The following is a 20,452-nucleotide window of genomic DNA, read 5'->3' as shown; positions in this document are numbered from 1 at the left end:
GATTCCTTAGTCTCACTAACAACACGTTTTGCTGGTTTAGTGGATAATAATGTTATTTCTCTATAAACTGTGTATAATCATTACCCTCTCTGGTAGTCTTCTTCACTTCCCATTTTTTTGGGATGGTCCTAAAGATCAAGTCTATTTTGAACCTGCTGGGTCAAACTGACACATTTTTTTTAATCTTTAAAAGGTGCACTCAGTGATTTTTTTTCCTCCTAAAGGCATAATTTTGCAATATATGTAGGAAATCATGACCACTCACATTTAAATGAAGACTCCAATCATATCAGTAACCTTATAAAAGCTCTTTTATTCTACATGGAGAGGGTCCGCACATGGGCGCTGCCATGTAAGAATCGCATGACCAGCCGAATACTACTCACATAATCTCAGTAACCGTCCTGTTATTTGACAATTTCACTCATTGATTAAAATAATCATGGCTGACTGTGAATACTACATTTCTACAATGGCATCTGAAACTGAAATCTATTGACTTTAAATGATGCTGCATCCAAGCCACTAGATGTCAATGTAAGTCCAAGATGACACAAAGACAAAAGTGAGTGCACCTTTAAAGGGTTAGTTCACCCAAAAATTAAAATCCGCTCATGATTTACTTACCTTCAAGCCATTTTAGGAGTGTATGACGAAGTGAAGACGTTTATAAACACATTTCAGCTCTGTTTGTCCATAGAAAGCAAATAAATGGGTGCTATTAGACTGCTGGCTACAGTCCAAAAATCATATTTAGGCAGCATGAAAATAATCCACGAGATTCCAGTTGATCAATTAATGTGTTCTGAAGCAAATTGATAGATTTGTGCAAAACAAACAACAAAAAAATAGATAGTTAAAACTTGATAAAGTGCAATGGCACGTTCTCACAAGTAGTCTGAAGCACGCGCTTTGTTTACAAAAGAGGAACGAACGTTACGTGAGAGTTTGATCATTTCAAACAGCAGTAAGTGATGGCAAGAAGCAAATACTTAAATTGATAATTAATGCATTTTTAAATGGGTTTCTTACACCAAACTATTGGTTTGCTTCAGAATATATTAAATGATCCATTGGAGTTGTGTGGATTATTTTTATGCTACCTAAACATGACTTTTGGACTGTCAAATGTGAGTAAATCATGAGAGGATTTTCATTTTTGGGTGAACTTACCCTTTCATTTCAAAAGCTTGTAACAAATGCTCTGATTGCTCGATCTCTCCACTTTTAGTCTTAAATCATTCCACTAGATGGAAGCAAAAACTAGAAAAAATATATAGACAAAATAGAGATCTAAATGTGTGAATGTAATTATATAGAACATTTTTAACTTTTTACGACTTACAGCTTTCTCGTAATTTTTATATGAACCCGCTCAAATTGACCCAGAGGTAGAAGTAGGTACTATTTTATTGCTTTGTTTTTAAAAACAGTACATTTAAAAATGTATATATTGCCCAAGTTTAGATCACCTCTGTAAAGGATGCCATAAAGTTTCAGGCCAAAAACATACGTTGAATGTAAATCAGTTTAACTGTTCAAATAAGTCAAATTGACCAGCAAGTCCATCTAAGAATAAAAGCTAATCTTATATGATGAAAAAGACAGGGTAGATCAGCACATTTTTCATGGCTGTACGAGCACTGTGAAAGAGTAGAATCTGCTCTAGCAACCAGGTGGTGCCTTCAGGTCCTTTATCTATTGAACTGTCAGTAGAAAAAGTGCTAACAGCCTCTCAAGATCACACCAGTGACAGTTGGTTTGACTTTTCTATAAAAAGAGCTCACAGACTGACATCCTGTACATGAATCAACAACCTTGTTACAAACGGGCAGCACTTTGGATCAGTGGAGTCAACATGGACAAAAGCATAGGCAGCAGTATTGGATGCAAGATTTAAGACCCTGGCATTTGGCAGTGCCCCCAGTGCTGACACTGTTGTCAAAGACGTAAATGGTGAATAATGTGCTAAGATCCATTCAGCATCCACACCACAACCTAAATCATGCCTGCCAACTTCATCAGTAGCAGCACATGGAACAGACTATGACCTTGGCTGTGACTTCAGAAGGCACTTATTGTGTAGTTTTTTGTTTATTCTTTTGCCATGACTTTTATTTTATTTTGATTCACTATTTGCATACAGTAAATATGAAAACAAGACCAGCACCACATGTAGCTGTCAGTAGGTGGCTCGCACAGACCCAACGGTTACAGTGCAGTATTAATATATTACAGTATATATTCATATACAAGTATGATATACGTATTATGTTAATATATAAATACTATATACTTTTAATATTTGTAGTGTTTTTTAAAGATTCAAGTATTGCAAAATAATTGCAAAATTTGGCAAAAATAGCTGCAAAAATAAAGCACATCGTGTACAGCACTTGTTTCTGTTTCACACGTGACAATAAAAGACTGAGCACAAGCTGGTCCTTGAATAAATTATTTAATCAATTACAATAATGACAATTGTGCATGTACACAAGTTAATTTTTACTCTGTGCTTGTGCATTGTGGGATTTAAATGTATCCAAGTGGCTCGAGTGTATTCACTACGTTCACCAAAATGCGTTCAGATCCATTTAATGATGCAGGGACCATTTCTGGTGATGCCAGAAAGTGATGAAAAATTTGTTTTGAAATGTGCATTTCTTTAGAGACTGCAACTGAAGTACACAGTGGTGTCACGTGGTAGCTACAAGTTGCTTTTCTCAGTGTTGGTCAGATTTAAAGTATCACAGTCGTTTGTGAGCAGAGGTATGGGCAGATATCTATTAGTATGTCAGGTTATATTTTTTTTCCGAATCAGCAGATATAGAAGATTAAACTGTACTGACAAGAAACGTCCTCAATCAGAAAAAACCCGTCTTAAGATTGTAATGCAGCGGAAGCGCCCTCTTGTGGAACTCTTTATTTGTGTCAGAGCGGAAGTTGTCGACATCAACAATGGCGTCGCTTCAGCAGTTGGGCATTAACAATCCTCAGTTGGCAGCGCAAGCGGCTATTTTACAGCAGACTCAACAGCAGCAGCAACCACAACAACAACTCAGTCAACAGCAAGATTTTGACCCCGTTCACAGATTCAAGATGTTGATTCCACAGCTCAAAGAGAGTTTACAGGTTTGATGGGAGTGTTATAATGCGCTTGGGATCTAAACACACTATTGTCATGATATAAAACACGATAAAGAACATACATTTCCTTTTTTTTTTTTTTTTTCAGAATGTCATGACCATTGCTTCCCTAAATTTTGGACATAATACTGCAATCGACAACGGCCAACGAACAACAGAGTAAGTTTCTTTTGAAATGTCTGACACATACAATTTCACATGAAACAGTGCTGAATTGTCAATTGACATAAAGCACCTCAAAATCACTAATAAAATGTTTTTTTTTAAAAATCATTTTTGGACAGTCCTCCTGGATCTTCTCTGGAGTACATTTTAAATATGAATATGATCACATGTCAGTACTGTGGTATATATCAGAGTATTAACATCTGATACAAGGCAACATTGCTTATAAGGGGTGTTTTTTACGTAATTGTCACCTTCAATGTACACCGATCAGCCACAACATTAAAACCACCTGCCTAATATAGTGTAGGTACCCCTCGTGCTGCCAAAAAGCATGGACTGCACAAGACCTCTGAAGGTGTCCTTTGATATCTGGCACCAAGATGTTAGCAGCAGGCCCTTTAAGTCCTGTAAGTTGTGAGGTGGGGCCTCCATGGATCGGACTTGTTGGACCAGCACATCCCATTGATGCTCAATCGGATTGAGATCTGGGCAATTTTGAGGCCAAGTCAATACCTTAAACTCTTCATGTTCCTCAAACCATTCCTGAACAATTTTTTCAGTACTTTTCAGTTAACTTTTTTTTGCAGTAATAGCAGGGCGCATTATCCTGCTGAAAGAGGCCGCTGCTGTCAGGGAATACCGTTGCCATGAAGGGGTGTACGTGGTCTGCAACAATCTTTAGGTAGGTGGTACTTGTCAAAGTAACATCCACATGAATGCCAGGACCCAAGGTTTCCCAGCAGCACATTGGCCAGAGCATCACACTGCCTCCGCCGGCCTGCCGTCTTTCCATAGTGCATCCTGCTGCCATCTTTTCCCCAGGTAAATGATGCACACGCACCCGACTGCCAACATGATATAAAAGAAAATGTGATTCATCAGACCAGGCCATCTTCTTCCATTGCACCATGGTCCAGTTCTGACACTCATGTGCCCATTGTAGGTGCTTTTGGCAGTGGACAAGGGTCAGCACTGGCACTCTGACTGGTCTGCGGCTACACAGCCCCATATGCAACAAGCTGCGTTGCACTGTGTGTTCTGACACATTTCTATCACGTCCAGCATTACGTTTTTCAGCAATTTGTGCTACAGTAGCTCTTCTGCGGGTTTGGACCAGACCTTCCTCACATGTATCAATGAGCCTTGGACGCCCATGACCCTGTGGCTGGTTTACCGGTTGTCCTTCCTTGGACTACTTTTGGTAGGTATTAACCACTGCATATGGAAACACCCCACAAGACCTGCTGTTTCGGAGATGCTCTGACCCAGGCATCTAGCCATCACAATTTGGCCCTTGTCAAAGTCGCTCAGATCCTTACACTTGCCCATTTTTCCTGTTTCCAACACATCAAATTCAAGAACGGACCGTTCACTTGCTGCCTAATATATCCCACCCCTTGCCAGGTGCCATTGTAACAATATAATCAATGTTATTCACTTCAGCTGGCAGTCGTTTTAATGTTGTGGCTGATCAGTGTAATGCATTTGTTAAGCAATCACTGTCATAGTGTTTTGTGGACAAAAAACGAAATGAACAATATTCACCTTACATTTTTTTAGGAAGAGTAATGATGCAGCCATGCAGCGGTTTGACAAGAGTTTTGAGGAGTTTTATGCTCTCTGTGATCAGTTGGAGCTCTGTCTGGTAAGAAACCCATATTCAGCTATCCTATGGGATATGTGTTGGGTCAATGATGTGATGCTCATTTTTTTGTCCACATCTAATAGATTATTCAAAAATACATTACAAATGCAATTCACACAAAACAATTACTTTGATAAACCTCTTCTATGCGCACATGTTTTTAATGTTTTAAAAAGAGTTCAAAGTCATTTGATATTTTAAAGTAAAAAAAATGTAATGTGGTGTAAACATCCAGAGACAATAACAATAACTAAAATATCTAATTCTCATACAAAGCTGAAATTCTTGAAAAAATAAAGGTATGCATGAGTTGTGCTGAATAATGTACAATTATTGTTATTATTTCTCAATAAAATAAGCAATGAAACAATTTGATAAATATTTGAAAAACTTTTGTCCACCATATCAAAGTCACGCGGTGTAACTAACATGTAGGTAGCAATTTTAACAGATGACAACAATCATAAAACAGAACAAATCGTTAGATTTGAAGTCATGAAATATATATTTTTTGTCATTTCAATGAAAAGGCACATTTGGTTCAGGTCATCTGGTGCAACCATGAGAAAACTTAAAGTTCATGATATTGAGTGATTAAATTGCATACACATGTTTTCAAAGAAATAATTTACTACCTTTTACTTGATTATACCACAGATATTATATTACAGATATTGTAATAGTGTAGAAATTTGACATAACTGATTGACATTTGGGAAAAATGTATACACAATCTAATTAAAATCGTGATTGGTCCTGGTATGACTAGTCAACCACAAAAGAATGCAACTTAATAAAATGTTCTGCCTGCATGTGCTGCAGGCTTTACAGTGAATGTGTGTAGCTGCTCGTGCTAAAATTATGGAGCATCACATGCGCTGTGTGCAGGTAACAGAATAGTGCGCTCATTCACTGTGAAGTGTGCAGTGCCTGCAGACTATGTTTATATAATTAAACAATTTTGTGCTTTAATAATCACACTAGGGTGACCCTAACATCAAAAATACACAACCTGAAAAGCCGCCTTCAAAGTAAAAAATTGATTCAACTTGTGACAGAAATATGTTCATATTTTATAGTTAAGGGGGCCTGGGTAGCTCAGCAAGTAAAGACACTGACTACCACGCCTGGAGTCTTGTGTTCAAATCCAGGGCGTGCTGAGTGGATCCAGTCCTAAGCAACCAATTGACCCAGTTGTTAGTCACGTTGGGTTAACCTCCTCATGGTCACTATAATGTGGTTCTCGCTCTCGGTGGGGCACATGGTGAGTTGTGCATGGATGCCGCAGAGCACTTTGGGAACCGCATTGGGAATTGGGCATGCCAAAATTGGGGAGAAAATCCATGCACGCGCGCACACACACACAAATATTATAGTTAAGTGCAATATTGACTAAAATGTATATTCACAATAATAATAATTATAATGTTTAAGCATTATCTCACAAGCAAGAGTGCTGTATACTGAATAGTGTTTATCAATGTTTTCATGTGATGCTCTTTTGTGCAACACTTTATATGAAAAAAGGGAAGAGACACTTCATTTCAGTAAAACTTAAGAAGGTAAATAAAGAGATATTTATAACATTGATCGCTTTATTGTTTTATTTATTATTTGTAAACCATGGTTCACCTTCTTACCATTAACAGTTTCTTGTTCTTTTTGTCTTTAGCGGCTGGCCCACGAGTGCCTCTCACAGAGCATCGACAGCACAAAGCATTCTCCCAATCTCGTTCCTACAGCCACCAAGCCAGACACAGTGCAGACAGAGTCTTTGTCTTACTCGCAGTATCTCAGTATGATCAAATCACAGATTTCATGTGCTAAAGACATCCATAATGCTCTTTTAGAGTGTTCAAAAAAGATTGCTGTGAAGGGTCAGGGAGCTTGTAATTAGTTATTATTAACAAAAGTATTTGGTTTCCTTAAATATGTTTTTGTGTTTTCCATAATTGTGTGATGCTGTTTGAAGAATAAATGTTCTACTTTTCAATTCAGTTAGTCTGTTTACTTGAGCTTTTGTGACCAATGTACTTGTACAGTTAAAACCCCATTATTCTCAAATGGTATTTATCTTTTATAGTGTATTAAATTTATTTTGCCGTAAAAACGTTGGTTATATCTCCTTTTGTCTAAGACATTAGTTGTTTCAAATATAACAAGCGTAACTTCCACTTTCATACGTTTAAATGATATACCGATTAACTTCATTTGCAAGATAGTACCATTACTGTCATGTTGAGCCATAAATGGTGCTCAGATAATTTATATCTTAGTTCCAGTTGGATTGTGGGCTCACCAAGTAGAAATATGTTGACTTATTCACCCAAACACAAGCATCATTTTGGAGTTATTGGAGGCCAGTTTTATCACTGCAAAATTTTCAAAACAAAGGTAAAATCCCAATGAGACAGGATTCACCAGGGTTAATCAACCAGTTCAAGTGATATGTTTATTTTATTTTCTGAATAATTGTTTTTATTTTTTATTCTGAATCCAATGGTCCCAGAAAAGACTGATTGAGGTTATCAAGTAATTAAATAGAGCACTTGTCATGAAGCAGCTTCTTATTTTGACTTGCAGTCACAGGTCTCCCTAAACTTAAAGGGGTCATGACTTGAGGAATCAAACTTTTCATATAAGAGGTCAATGTAATATAAAACCTCCTCACTGCAAAAACAGAATTTGTTGAAACCAAGCTGCCAAAGCGACGCATTCTCTACTTCCTCCATATTTTGATGTTGCACTGTGGTTGACATTTGCATCGGACCACTTCCACAACAACACATTAACGGCTACTTTACCTTTAATCACTTCCGTAGCCCGCCCAAAAGCGGTGAGCAGTGAGATGGAAAAGAGAGAGTTGGGATGCATTTCCCAAAAGCATCGCAAGCTTAAGTTGATCGTAGAGACCATTGGCGCCAATGGTTTCTATCTACTTAGGCTTACAATGCTTTTGGGAAACGCAGCTCAGGTCAAAGAGTAGAGAGCCAATCATAACTGTGGGCATTTAATATCAAGTCTTAAATGAAGAAGCAGCAGCACCAAAACTGAGTGTTTCTGACAGTTTGTCTGAATGAGGGTGGAAAATGGACATGTTTTACAAATTTATGACTGTTTTTTTGTGCAAATAACTTTACTAATATTATAAATGAACCACACACAAATAATAATAATAATTGTAATAATTTAAAAAGGCTTGTCGTGACACCTTTAAGAAAAAACACTGAACAGTAAATTGTATCTGACTGTCACATATAAAGCCAGTATGTAGTAAGATACAGGGTTCCTAAGGTTTATTGTAAACCTGGAAATATCAGGGAATATTAAAATTGAGTTTTCCAGGCCTGGAAAAATCATAGAAATGAATGAAATCTTAAAAGTCATGTGAATTTATATAGTGAATATACAGGTACATGTCTGTTTTTCAAGTTTTGCACTACTCAAAAGTATTTTATGATCTAGATTTTTTTCCATTGCTTTTGTATATAAAACGTGCACAAGTAATGAAGATGTCGGGTTTGTCAAACAATTAGTCCCTTGAGTCAGTTCTTTTCACAGAATTAGTTCAAATAAAGTCAATTTAATTATTCCGTTTAACAAATGTATTCATAAAAATTGGTCTGAATCAAAACTATTTTTTTTTATCTGAATACAGAAATCACAATTACCTGGAAAGTTCATGGAAAAGTCAAGGAAATTCAGTGGTCAAAATGAGAGGGATTCCTAAATATAGGTCAGCTATCCACTTCAAAGGAGATGAATCATATAGTGCTGGAATGTAGAAGTAATCGAGAGCATTTGTGTCTGCACCTTGTATTATACATTTTACCATTTATTTTCCCCAAAATAATAATAAAAAAAAGAGTGTCAGTTGTTGCCTCCTCTTTTTTATTTACTTTGCATAACATCAAAAGGTAGCATATATGAATGTTGTTCAGTACTTTGGTGGATGGAAGTTAAATTGATACAAGAGGCATGGTTTTAAAGCTCTTGGGATTACGATTACTAAACGTTTAGCTTGTTTGGTGTCAATTTTGTTTTTTATTTATTTTATTTTTTATTGTCAAGGCAAAACATTTACAGTTGTACATTTATAAATTGCATATCCAAGAAGGCAATAACAATATAAGAAAAAAAATAAATAAATAAAAAAACTAAAAAAAAAATATTAAATAAATAATATAATATTATCCTAGTTCATGGCTCATACAAAAATATTCTCATAGAACCTTAAAAAAGAAGAACATTTCTTATTCGTGAGCAATTTTAAAGATTTGACCAAGTACTCCACATCAACTAAGAACTCAGTGAGCCTGGGTAGCTTTTTAAGATACCTCTGCTTGTGCAAATAAAATTTAGCTACAAGAATAAAAAAATTAACAATACAAACTAATGCTTTATTCTCGTGTTCAAAATAACAGATAATATCTTTAATGCAAAAAATATAATTGTTATAAATTGTATCCCGCTGAGGTATCAGAGCACAAATATGTAACATTTCAGTCATAGAGTAAATGTGTCAAATTGGCGCTATGTAGTTCCACTTTCTTCCCTTAGAGGCGCTAGAAAATCGTGAGACTGATTGTCAAAACAAAGAGAAGAAGTCTTGCCTTAGATCTGATTGGTCGTGTCGTTGCTCAGCGGTAGTATTATTTATGAACGCAACTGTCAACAAAGTATGAAAGCTTTGAGTGATTTATTGTATATATTCAGGACACTCTCGATGTGAGGAATGAAGAATAAAAAGGTGAAACACTCAAAGTGTGTCAGCAACAGAAAAAGAGGTAACTAACATTCGTTTGGCGGTAGTTATTTGTTTGTTAAACGCTAATCCAATAGAGCTTTTCTAAACCACTAACATTAGAGAGGATAAAGACTGTCTCAAAACCTAGTGTGTAGTCTAAGTAGACAGCTCACTTGGATTTGAAACAGCTTATCAAATGTTTACAAGTTTGGAAAAGTCTGCTTAAAATGTCTGTTTTCTTCTGTTATCTGTTTACTTAAATATCTTGAGAACTGTTCACTCAATATTATTTTGAATCCTCATAGTGCTCAGTGATGTGTCTCCATCCACCAGTATTCCTCCTCTAGTGGAGGGGCAGCTGAGATGTTTCCTCAGGGTGACAGTGAGTAAAGTGCTGTGGACAATCATCAAACATCCTCCTGTGTATCTAATCCGACTGCGATGGTGGGGAGAGTCTTCCAACGGCACCTTCTTTAGGCCCAGAGATGGAAACGTTGAACAGAAAGGTGTTAAATCCACAGCCCGCTTTCCTGTAAGATGTGGACCAAAACAGCTGACGTCTTATCTCACAGGTGACAGATTAGACATTTGACATTATCTCAAATGAGACATTAGCGTGACATCGTATGGTTGATTTCCGTATGTGTGGGTTTATTCATGTGAAGCATACAGGACCATTTCATTTGTTGTGGTGATTAATATAACAATATTGTGTTGTTCACAGATATGGGCTCATTGCTGCTGGATGTGCTTACAAAGGTTGATCATTTGCCTATCGCTCGAGCTCAAATCCCAGGGATTGCCCGACTCTCTTTGTCTCACTCCATAAATGGATATTTCACTCTTATTTCCCCAACATCCGAAAAACTTGGGGAACTCCAGGTGGGCAAGATGCTCAACCAGAATACCACATATTACACAGTGGTTGATTTTGCTTTGCAATTTATCAGCTGATCACGTTTTGTTAGTTCTGTGTTTTGTTATATTATGTTTTAATGTTTTGTCGTTTGACATTTTAACGGTGTGTTACCATTGCACCCTAGGTCACACTTTCTCTCGAACCATTAACGGAAGGATATGACAGCAGTAGCTCAGTACCTGCGACAGATATGAGCTTTAGTGCTCTGGCTCCTGCTCTAATAACTGACCAGAACATGCCTGTGTTGACATCCCTGGATCAGCCTCTCCCGAGTAACACTAAGAAGAAGACAGTTGACGTCAGGTCTGTCCACATGCCCCGGTTTGTTTGTTTAAACCTTTCCTGCTTCCTATAATTCTTTTTGGATTGTTGAGAGAACATTGTACAATAAAATCTATTGCATTGGATAGCTCTAATCTTTATTAATTCTTGTTTTAGGGGGAAGGATTACCTGTATTTTCATGAAAGCAGTAACATTGTGCCATCTTCCTCTAGTGGAAAACCTAAAGTTGTTTCTGGTCAAATATCTGTTGACGTTTTGTCAGGTATTTTTGTCACAGTTTTGTGAAAACCCAGCAAAACTGTGATTTCAATTCTTTGTGTCATAGATCATCTTGTCACTTATTATCAATATTTATATTTATACTGAGCCATTTTCAAAATTCAAGATATTATATGTATTTTGTAAGAGTTTCAAATCTTGCATCTTGCAGCACAGTGCAAATCAATGAATAAAATTAATCCCTTGGAGACCTTTATTGCCAATTTGGAAGTTCTGAAGACTAATATACAGTGATTTACATGCAAATGACAATATTTAATCAATTACAGGATATATAATGAATCAAGTATTTATTTAATTTTTGTCACTTTAAAAGGATATTTCACCCAAATATAAAAATTCTCTCATAATTGAATCACCCCACATGCCTTCCTATATGTATATGTCTGTCTTTCTTCTGAAGAATATTTCAGCGCTCTAAGTCCATACAATGCAAGTGAATGGTGGCCAGAACTTTGAAGCTCCAAAAACCAAAAAGGCAGCATAAAAGTAATCCTATAAAAGTTAAATATATATCTTAAAAAGTGATATGATAGGTGTGGGTAAGAAAAAGATTGATATTTAAGTTATTTTTTATATAAATTATCCTTCCTTCCCAGTAGGTGGTGATATGCACAAAGAATGCAAAACAAATAAAAAGAAGGTGAAAGTTGAGATTTATGGTAAAAAAAAAATGACTTTTGATCTGTTTCTCACCCACACCTAATGTCTGAAGACATTCATTTAATCACTGGAGTTGTATGGATTACTTTTATGCTGCCTTTATGTGCTTTTGGACTTTCAAAGTTCTGGTCACCATTCACTTACAGAGCTGAAATTTTCTTCTAAAAATAATTGTTTATATTCAGCAGAAGAAAGAAAGTCACACATATCTATGTCATGAGAGTGAGAAAATAATGAGAGAATTTTCATTTTTGGGTAAACTGTCCCTTTAAATGTTCAGTGCCTTGTATTTTCCAGTTCTTCTTGAGCGTGGTAGCAAGCTCAGAAATGCAATGGTGGTTTCAGCCTTGAAGACTGATGTAGAGTCAGATGTTCCTCTGAAGGACATTCCCCAGCCCATCTCCAGAGACAACACTGAGGCTTTGTATGAACTCCATTCACATTCACAATATTTTCCTCACATGCCTATGAAAGGTCCAGATAGACTACAAAATAGAAGAGTGTACTATAAATGATACAATTTATTAACAACTGGTTCCTTGTAAAGGCCACCCAGACCTTCATCAGGACAGTTTCTGGAGAACATCCTTCAATCTGAACTCCAGCATCCTTCTCAAGACCTTAAAGAAGCAATTCAGCAAAGAGCCAATATGGAGGATATGGCTATGGATCTGCTTCTGGGAAGGTTGCCAAGTTTTACTTTAAGGTTTTTTATTACTTTAGAGAGTTTATTTTGATTTTTTTACTTTTTGTTTTTTATAAACAGTATATGTGTACAGTTGAAGTCAAAAGTTTACATACACCTTTAGCTGAATACATTTAAACTCCTCAATTCCTGACATTTAATTGTAGTAATTGAGGTCTTAGGTACACCTCCAATTCAGTACACCTCCTATCAGAAGCTAATTGTCTAAAGGCTTCAAATAATTTTCTTGAATTTTCCAAGTTGCTTAAAGGCACAGTTAACTTGGTGTATGTACATTTCAGACCCACTGGAATTGTGATAAAGTCAATTAAAAGTTAAACAATCTGTCTGTAAACAGTTGTCTGAAAAATTACTTGTGTCATGCACAAAGTAATGCACAAAGATGTCCGAAATGACTTGCCAAAACTATAGTTTGCTAATATTAAATCTGTGGAGTGGTTAAAAAAATTTGTTTTAATGACTTCAACCTAAGTGTATGTAAACTTCAACTGTACAATGATCAGCCACAACATTAAAATGACTTTCAGGTAAAGTGAATAACATTGATTATATCGTTACAATGGCACCTGTCAAGGGGTGGGATATATTAGGCAGCAAGTGAATGGTCAGTTCTTGAATTTGATGTGTTGGAAGTGCTGACCCTTGTCCACTGCCAGAAGCACCTACAATGGGCACATGAGCGTCAGAACTGGACCATGGTGCAATGGAAGAAGATGGCCTGGTCTGATGAATCACATTTTCTTTTATATCATGTTGGCAGTCGGGTGCGTGTGCATCATTTACCTGGGGAAAAGATGGCAGCAGGATGCACTATGGGAAGACGGCAGGTCGGCGGAGGCAGTGTGATGCTCTGGCCAATGTTCTGCTGGGAAACCTTGGGTGCTGGTTACTTTGACAAGTACCACCTACCTAAAGATTGTTGCAGACCATGTACACCCCTTCATGGCAACGGTATTCCCTGTTGGCAGTGGCCTCTTTCAGCAGGATAATGCGCCCTGCCATACTGCAAAAATTGTTCAGGAATGGTTTGAGGAACATGAAGAGGTATTAACTTAGCCTCAAAATTGCCTAGATCTCAATCTGATTGAGCATCTATGGGATGTGCTGGTCCAACAAGGAGGCCCCACCTCGCAATTTACAGGACTTAAAGGGCCTGCTGCTAATATCTTGGTGCCAGATATCACAGGACACCTTCAGAGGTCTTGTTGAGTCAATGCCTCGGCGGGTCAGAGCTGTTCAAAGTTGTTTTAATGTTGTGGATGATCAGTGTGTATACATACATATACACACACACACACACACACACACACACACACACACACACACACAAGTATACACATATAATATATTTTTCTGATAAATGCCTGTAACACCATTATTTCGCAGTGTTAATGGCTCACCGCTGCAGTTCTGGGATGGAGATGGTTCTCCTCCACAGTCTCTTTCTGATCACAGTAGTGTGCTTATGGACAGTGAGCTCAATGACCCTCAATATGATCAAAGTCTTCTTGAGAACCTATTCTACAAAGCTCCTGTAAGACATCTGACATAAAACACACTAATCTTCAACATTAACTCAATGCTTATATGCAATTCTAATCATATGTATCTTCCTCAGACATTTCCATGTGTATTTACATCGTTTTTTATTTTCCCTATTACAGATATCAGATGAGTGTTTGGAAGAGGAACACCAGAGGAAATGCACTGTAGGGAAGACAGTGCACACACGCCTAGATACAAATGGCCGGTTAGTTACACGGATGCAAGAAGCATTACTGATTACTTATTCATTTACCAAGAGAAAATAAAACATTGTATTGAAATGAAAGTTAATCAAGTCAAAGTTTATTTATATAGCACATTTTAAAACACAGCAGTTGAGCTAAAGTGCTGTACAATTCAAAATAGCTTCACATCTTTGTATAGGCATAGCAATAGTTCTATTTTTACTGCTATTGTTCATTAGTACTGCTTTGTAAATTGCTTGTAATTTTATTTTTTGCATTTTTTGAAGGCTGGATCCTGATTCCGAAGCAGAAGATTGTTTCCCTGGCCTGAGTGGGGATAAGATCGCTTTACTTGGCGATGTTCGTTTTGCCAGAGTTAACATCAGTGAGCTAAAAGTTCCCAAAGACACAAGTTCTAACATATCAAGAAAAGGAAGACCACCTCGCACCCGCACCACAAAGCAATGGTATGACCTTTAAGAAATGTAATTCTGTGTAAATGTTCAAGTGATGGAGAAAGGACATCCTTAACCGTTAGTTTGATACAAAACAAACCCAGATGGGTCTTTCACATGCACGTTCACATGACTCACATTTTCCTAGCGACGCATTGCGCTTCTGTCTTAATGGACAATTCAAATTAAGTATCATTATGTGGAAAGTGCCAGTGCTAAAAGCAAAACAAAACGTTTTCTGCAAGCGCTTTTCAAAGCTGCGTGAGAGTTCAAAGCCACGTGAATCATGTAAACGCGGCTTCAAAGTTGCTGTAGCAAAGCAGATTGCCACAATTAATATTGTGAAGGATGTGGGTTTAAGATATTTATTGCCCATTGTAATGAATACAAAACCAATGGAGACTAGTTCTTTGAGTAAGCCAACCTTCCACTTTCGGAAACGTTTAATGTTTCGTTAATTGGTGCTATTTTACTGCATTTCTTTATACTGTGGAATTCTTTGTCTGGAAAATAATAATATAACATTGTTACATTTTGTTTTCTTAAGGAAATAAATGCAATTTGACTGGAAAATAAGTAATATATATATATATTAGGGCTGTCAATTTAACGTGTTAATTCAGTGTGATTAATTTTTACAAAAAATAACGCGTTAAAACCTTAACGCAATTAATCGCAATGTTCAAGATGTGTTTAAAGATTGAATATTAAACTATATTTAACTTGACACAGTGACCTAAACATTTTATGTTTATGACACAACACACCCGAGACGTCTGATGCAGGTGTAAATTAACAAGCCCTCATAATAAATCTCCACAAATTCACTTGTGAAATGGATTGCTGTGAACTGTGTGCCAATGATTGACTTATAATCAATAATATGTTAGTAAACAATACATTGTATTCTAAAGCCACTTTTTGTATGGCCTTATCAATGATTAACTCTTCTGCTACAAGAATGTAAAGCATTTTAATTATCTGAATATATATATATATATATATATATATATATATATATATATATATATATATATATATATATATAATTTTTAAATATTTAAAGATAACTATGTATAATTATATATTGATATAAATATGTATAATCATTATATATTGAGTTATTTTTATATGAGGGGCTTTCTCAGCAAATATTTGTATATGCGATTAATTAATCGGGACACCATGTAATTAATTTGATTAAAAATTATAATCGATTGACAGCCCTAATATGTATGTATGTATGTGTGTGTGTGTGTGTGTCAAATTTATGCACTTTTTAAATCTGTTATCAATCATGATTAACAATGTAAAATCATGCAATTTAAATAATTTTATCGACTGACAGAACTCATTTGCAGACAATGTTTAGTAATTAAACATGGCAGAAATAATTTTACATGTATTTGTCATGTTTCTGTAGCTCTTATATTGTAGAGTACCTCTTCCCACTGGTCTCTACCGAATATGATGATGTCAGTCTAGTGCCTTCAGAGTTCACAAAAGTCATCTCTAGTAAAACTGTAGAGGGCGGTGAGTACATTCACTTTAGAGAACTTCAATGAAACAAAACTTAACCAAGAAGTACTGAAACAATCTGGCCATTCATTTTTGTTTTTTTCAGTGGTGACGTTTCAGCATCAAAGTTTGTTTCCCATGAGGTTCAGCGGGTCCTCTAGTAAACAGTGGTGGAAGATAAACATCTCATTCAAGATCTACTCCAAAAATAGCTTTCAAAAGACAGTTAGTTCAATGTGTAAAATACATGATATGCAATCACTATCAAAGAAACTCCAAAGATAATGTTTTTATGTGAATGTTAAAAGCCTGATCTTGTTCTTGTTTGACATTTCAGCCCATTCTTATTGGAACAGCAACGTTTCCTCTGAGCACTCTTTTGCAGAGTGAATTTCTGAACATTTCTGCTGCCCTGCCTGTTCAAAGACCAGATGGAAACACTGAAAAACAGGCAGTTGGCCCGCTAAAGGTAAAGTATACAGCAGCAACAAAAAGAATGTGAACCCTTTGGAATTACCTGCATTTATGTATAAATTTGTCATAAAATCTTCATCTAAGTTGCAATAATGAACAAACACAATCTGTTTAAACTAATAACAGACAAGTCATTGTATTGTTCTTGTACATGGTGAATACATTATTCAAACATTCCCAGTGTAGGTTGGAAAAGTATGTGAACCCCTATACTAATGACATCAACAAAAGCTAATTATAATCAGGACCTGGCAAACCTGGAACCCCAATTAATGAATAGAGATTGGAGGTGTGGGTTATAGCTACTTTGACTTATAAAAGAACTCAAACATTTTGAGTTTGCTATTCACAAGAAGCATCTACTAACATGGCTCGCAAAAAAAAAAAAAAACTCAGAAGACCCACGTTCAAGAATTCATGCTTTGCATAAAGCTGGAAAGATGTTAAGCATTGATCTCGTTGAGCTTAGATATTCATCTGTCCACAATTAGACAAATTGTCTATAAATGGAGATGATTTAGTACTGAGAAACTCTCCTTAGAAGTGTCCGTCCAGCCAAGATGACTCAAAAGGCACATTGCAGAATGCTCAATGAGGTAAAAAAGAACCCTAGAGATACAGTTTAAGACTTGAATGAATCATTGGAACTAGTTAACATCTTTGTTTGAGTCTACCATATGGAAAACATTAAACAGACACCATGGCAGAACACCACGAAGAATGCTGCTACTTTCCAACAAAAACATTGCTTTGTGTCTGAAGTTTGCCAAAGACCACCATGACACTTCACAAAGCTACTGGGAAAATGTTTTGTCGACCGATGAATCTAAGGTTGAATTGTTTGGGAAGAACATGCAGCACTACATATGGAGTAAAAAGGGCACTGCATACCAACATGAAAACATCGACTGTGATGTACTGTGGAGGGAGCATTATGATTTGGGCCTATTTTGCTGCCTCGTGGCCTGGACTGGACTGCATGGCATCATCGAGGGGAAAAATGAAATCCCGAGTTTATCAACATATCCTACAGAATAATATCAGGATGGCTGAGTGGACAATGACCTTAAACACTGAAATAAATCAACAACAGAATGGCTTCAAGCTGATCAGTGGGAGAGCGAGATAAAGGGAAGCCGGAGATACCAGTTCAAGAGAGAGAGACGCATGCAGCCGCGCTGCATGTGTGTCTGTTTTATGATGTTTTAAGTTAATTTATATCATTAAAGTTTGCTGACTGTTTAGCCGGTTCCCGCAGCCTCTTTTCCCAACATTTACCTGCTCGAGGACGGCCTGATGGTGCATCTGGTGGATGCTGGCGAGTCTTGACCACGTCCTCCAGAGGTGAGGGATCCATGGCGACATACTTCCTCCCAAAGGAGAAAGTGGGAGATGTCGAGATCCAACTCAAAAGGGCTTTATTTCCCACAGCTTCACAGTCTCTCTCTCTCTCTCTCTCTCTCTCTCTCTCTCTCTCTCTCTCTCTCTATATATATATATATATATATATATATATATATATATATATATATATATATATATTCCTTTTTTCAGTGGTCACACTCAAATTAATGCTTTTCAGCACAATACAACGCACTCTGTCTGGTAGACTCTGCTCCATGCAGCTCTTTCTCTCCCTCACTGGCATCTGGCTCACTCTTAAAAGCCCATCTCCACTCTCACTGCAAAGACAAACAGCTGTTATAGACAATCATTGCCAAGTGATTATCTTTACCATTCTCATCTCCTGATCTTGCTCTCCAAACCACAAACCAGTGCTTAACCACGCCCCCACCACCACACCACTTTTTGGAATGGCCCAGTCAGAGCCCAGATCTTAACCCAATAGTGATGCTGTAGAATGACCTCAAGAGCCGTTGACACCAGACATCCTACGAATATGGCTGAGCTAAAGCAGATCTGTAAGGAAGAATGAGCCAAAATTCATTCTGAACATTGTGCAGGTCTAATCCACAGCTACCAGAAACACTTGGTTGATGTATATGCCAAAGTAGGATTGACCAGTTAATAAATCCAAGGGTTCATTCACCTTTTCCAAAGCACTTTGAATGTAAGTCACTTTGGATAAAAGTGTTTGCCAAATGCATAAATGTAAAGATATGAAAGATTATAATTGTTTGTGTGTTGTTAGCTTAAGCACGTTGCGTTTGTCTATACTTGTGACTCTGATGAAGATGAGATAATATTTTATGACCAATAAATGGAGCAAACCTGCTAATTTAAAGGGTTCACATATTTTTTCTTGCCTCTGTATATTAGGGGTTTGGTTCTTAAATATGTAATTTTGTTACATATCCTTGAACTTTTGTAAATCACTGTCAAGATTTGAGGTTACAATTATGAATGTAAAAGGGAGTGTAGTATCTTAGGAAGTGTAGAGCTCAGGTCATGTGACTGATCACCATTTCTTTTTAGTTTTTCAGTTTGTAATCAACCTTGTGCATTTACAATTTCATTTTAAATGGTGCTACAAATTAATTAAAAACAAATAATATATTTTATGTAGTCTCTCATTTGATGTGAGCTCATAAACTGCATTTATAATAATTGTAAAAGAATTAGCGAAGTACTTTTTTTTTTTTAAGGTTTCATTTGAACTTGCGGTTGACAAGAATGACTTCACCACCAAAAAAAGGTCTGGAAGGAAAGGGCTGAATCTGCAAAAAGCCCCCATGTCCTGCCTGACTGAAAAGGATGATGGGCAGAAGAGTTTGTTTGTGAGTAATCACAGGAGAGACCCATCTCCTAGTGCAGAACTTCACCCAGTCCAGAGTATCCTGATGTCTCAAACCAGATCACGATCTACATCGCCATACCCCAGACACCAGAACTTTCCTAACAAGCCTTTGCAACAGGAAGTGGAGGAGACTGAGATTTTGCTTCATACATTACTCATGGTCCCTGAAGGGAAAGAATTTAATTGTGCACCTATGCAGCCCAATTTCTACTTGAATTGTAAGCTGCTCGGATCCGATGAGACTGCTCAATCGGCAATCAGCTGGGGACAAAAACATCCAACATTTAACTTTGTCCAGGTTAGTGCATTTTGACTGGTGCAGCACAATGGGGAAATATGGGAGGTTTTCAGGCCTTATTCGTTAGTGGGGGGGATATAATATATTAGTATATGTAAAGGATAAGGTACAGTCAATGGTGAAAACATCCCATAGACAACCACCCAGAACACCCTAGCAACTGTATAGCAATGTGCCAACAACCACCCAGAACACCCTAGCAACTGTATAGCAATGTGCCAACAACCACCCAGAACACCCTAGCAACTGTATAGCAATGTGCCAACAACCACCCAGAACACCCTAGTAACTGTATAGCAATGTGCCAACAACCACCCAGAACACCCTAGCAACTGTATAGCAATGTGCCAACAACCACTCAGAACACGGTGGCACCAAGTTTTGCATCATTCACATTTAGTTCAGAATAAAGTAAGTTTTTTTTTGTTTTTAACCTCAGTTTTAATGTCATGTAGGTGGCTCCAATCACTCTGACCTCCAGACTGTTGGAGAGAATGAAGAACAATGTAATGGTCATTGAGGTTTGGTTGAGGGCCAGAAAATCAGATCATGATAAACTTCTAGGCTTAGTGAAACTACCGCTCCACCAGTTCTACATGTCCTTCAGGTAGGCATTAGAATGTAAATCTTGACACGTGCATGTACTATATCATGTACGTTAA

The 20,452-nt window shown here is 37.0% G+C and overlaps 2 protein-coding genes across 2 annotated transcripts in view; both read left to right on the top strand.

Annotated features, from left to right (window-relative positions):
• Positions 1–2,951: 2,951 nt before the first annotated feature.
• Positions 2,952–7,058, top strand: LOC127630134 (mediator of RNA polymerase II transcription subunit 29-like). Its single transcript, XM_052107585.1, has 4 exons — positions 2,952–3,132; positions 3,236–3,306; positions 4,876–4,960; positions 6,633–7,058. Exons 1-4 carry the CDS (start codon positions 2,959–2,961, stop codon positions 6,855–6,857), a joined length of 555 nt encoding a protein of 184 aa, XP_051963545.1. The 5' UTR covers positions 2,952–2,958; the 3' UTR covers positions 6,858–7,058.
• A 2,556-nt stretch (positions 7,059–9,614) lies between these two features.
• Positions 9,615–20,452, top strand: part of LOC127630172 (C2 domain-containing protein 3-like) — a 29,149-nt gene continuing 18,311 nt past the window's right edge. Inside the window, exons 1-15 of the mRNA XM_052107643.1 lie at positions 9,615–9,747; positions 10,013–10,279; positions 10,432–10,589; positions 10,751–10,947; positions 11,065–11,171; positions 12,149–12,275; positions 12,399–12,536; positions 13,944–14,091; positions 14,222–14,307; positions 14,575–14,754; positions 16,166–16,275; positions 16,367–16,485; positions 16,598–16,729; positions 19,341–19,790; positions 20,246–20,397. Of these exons, the coding sequence (XP_051963603.1) occupies positions 9,696–9,747; positions 10,013–10,279; positions 10,432–10,589; positions 10,751–10,947; positions 11,065–11,171; positions 12,149–12,275; positions 12,399–12,536; positions 13,944–14,091; positions 14,222–14,307; positions 14,575–14,754; positions 16,166–16,275; positions 16,367–16,485; positions 16,598–16,729; positions 19,341–19,790; positions 20,246–20,397 (2,423 nt within the window). The 5' untranslated portion in view covers positions 9,615–9,695. The remainder of the gene's footprint in view (positions 9,748–10,012; positions 10,280–10,431; positions 10,590–10,750; positions 10,948–11,064; positions 11,172–12,148; positions 12,276–12,398; positions 12,537–13,943; positions 14,092–14,221; positions 14,308–14,574; positions 14,755–16,165; positions 16,276–16,366; positions 16,486–16,597; positions 16,730–19,340; positions 19,791–20,245; positions 20,398–20,452) is intronic.

The sequence above is a fragment of the Xyrauchen texanus genome, chromosome 36 (assembly GCF_025860055.1).
Source record: "Xyrauchen texanus isolate HMW12.3.18 chromosome 36, RBS_HiC_50CHRs, whole genome shotgun sequence".
Classification (NCBI taxonomy): domain Eukaryota; kingdom Metazoa; phylum Chordata; class Actinopteri; order Cypriniformes; family Catostomidae; genus Xyrauchen; species Xyrauchen texanus.
The sequence above is the reverse complement of the archived record's forward strand: the minus strand, read 5'-3'. Positions and strand labels throughout refer to the sequence as shown.

Coding starts and splice junctions, on each gene's coding strand:
- LOC127630134 (XM_052107585.1), top strand. CDS start 2,959: ATGGCGTCGCTTCAGCAGTTGGGCATTAACAATCCTCAGTTGGCAGCG. Junction 3,133..3,235: donor AGCTCAAAGAGAGTTTACAG/GTTTGATGGGAG, acceptor TTTTTTTTTCAG/AATGTCATGACCATTGCTTC. Junction 3,307..4,875: donor AACGGCCAACGAACAACAGA/GTAAGTTTCTTT, acceptor ACATTTTTTTAG/GAAGAGTAATGATGCAGCCA.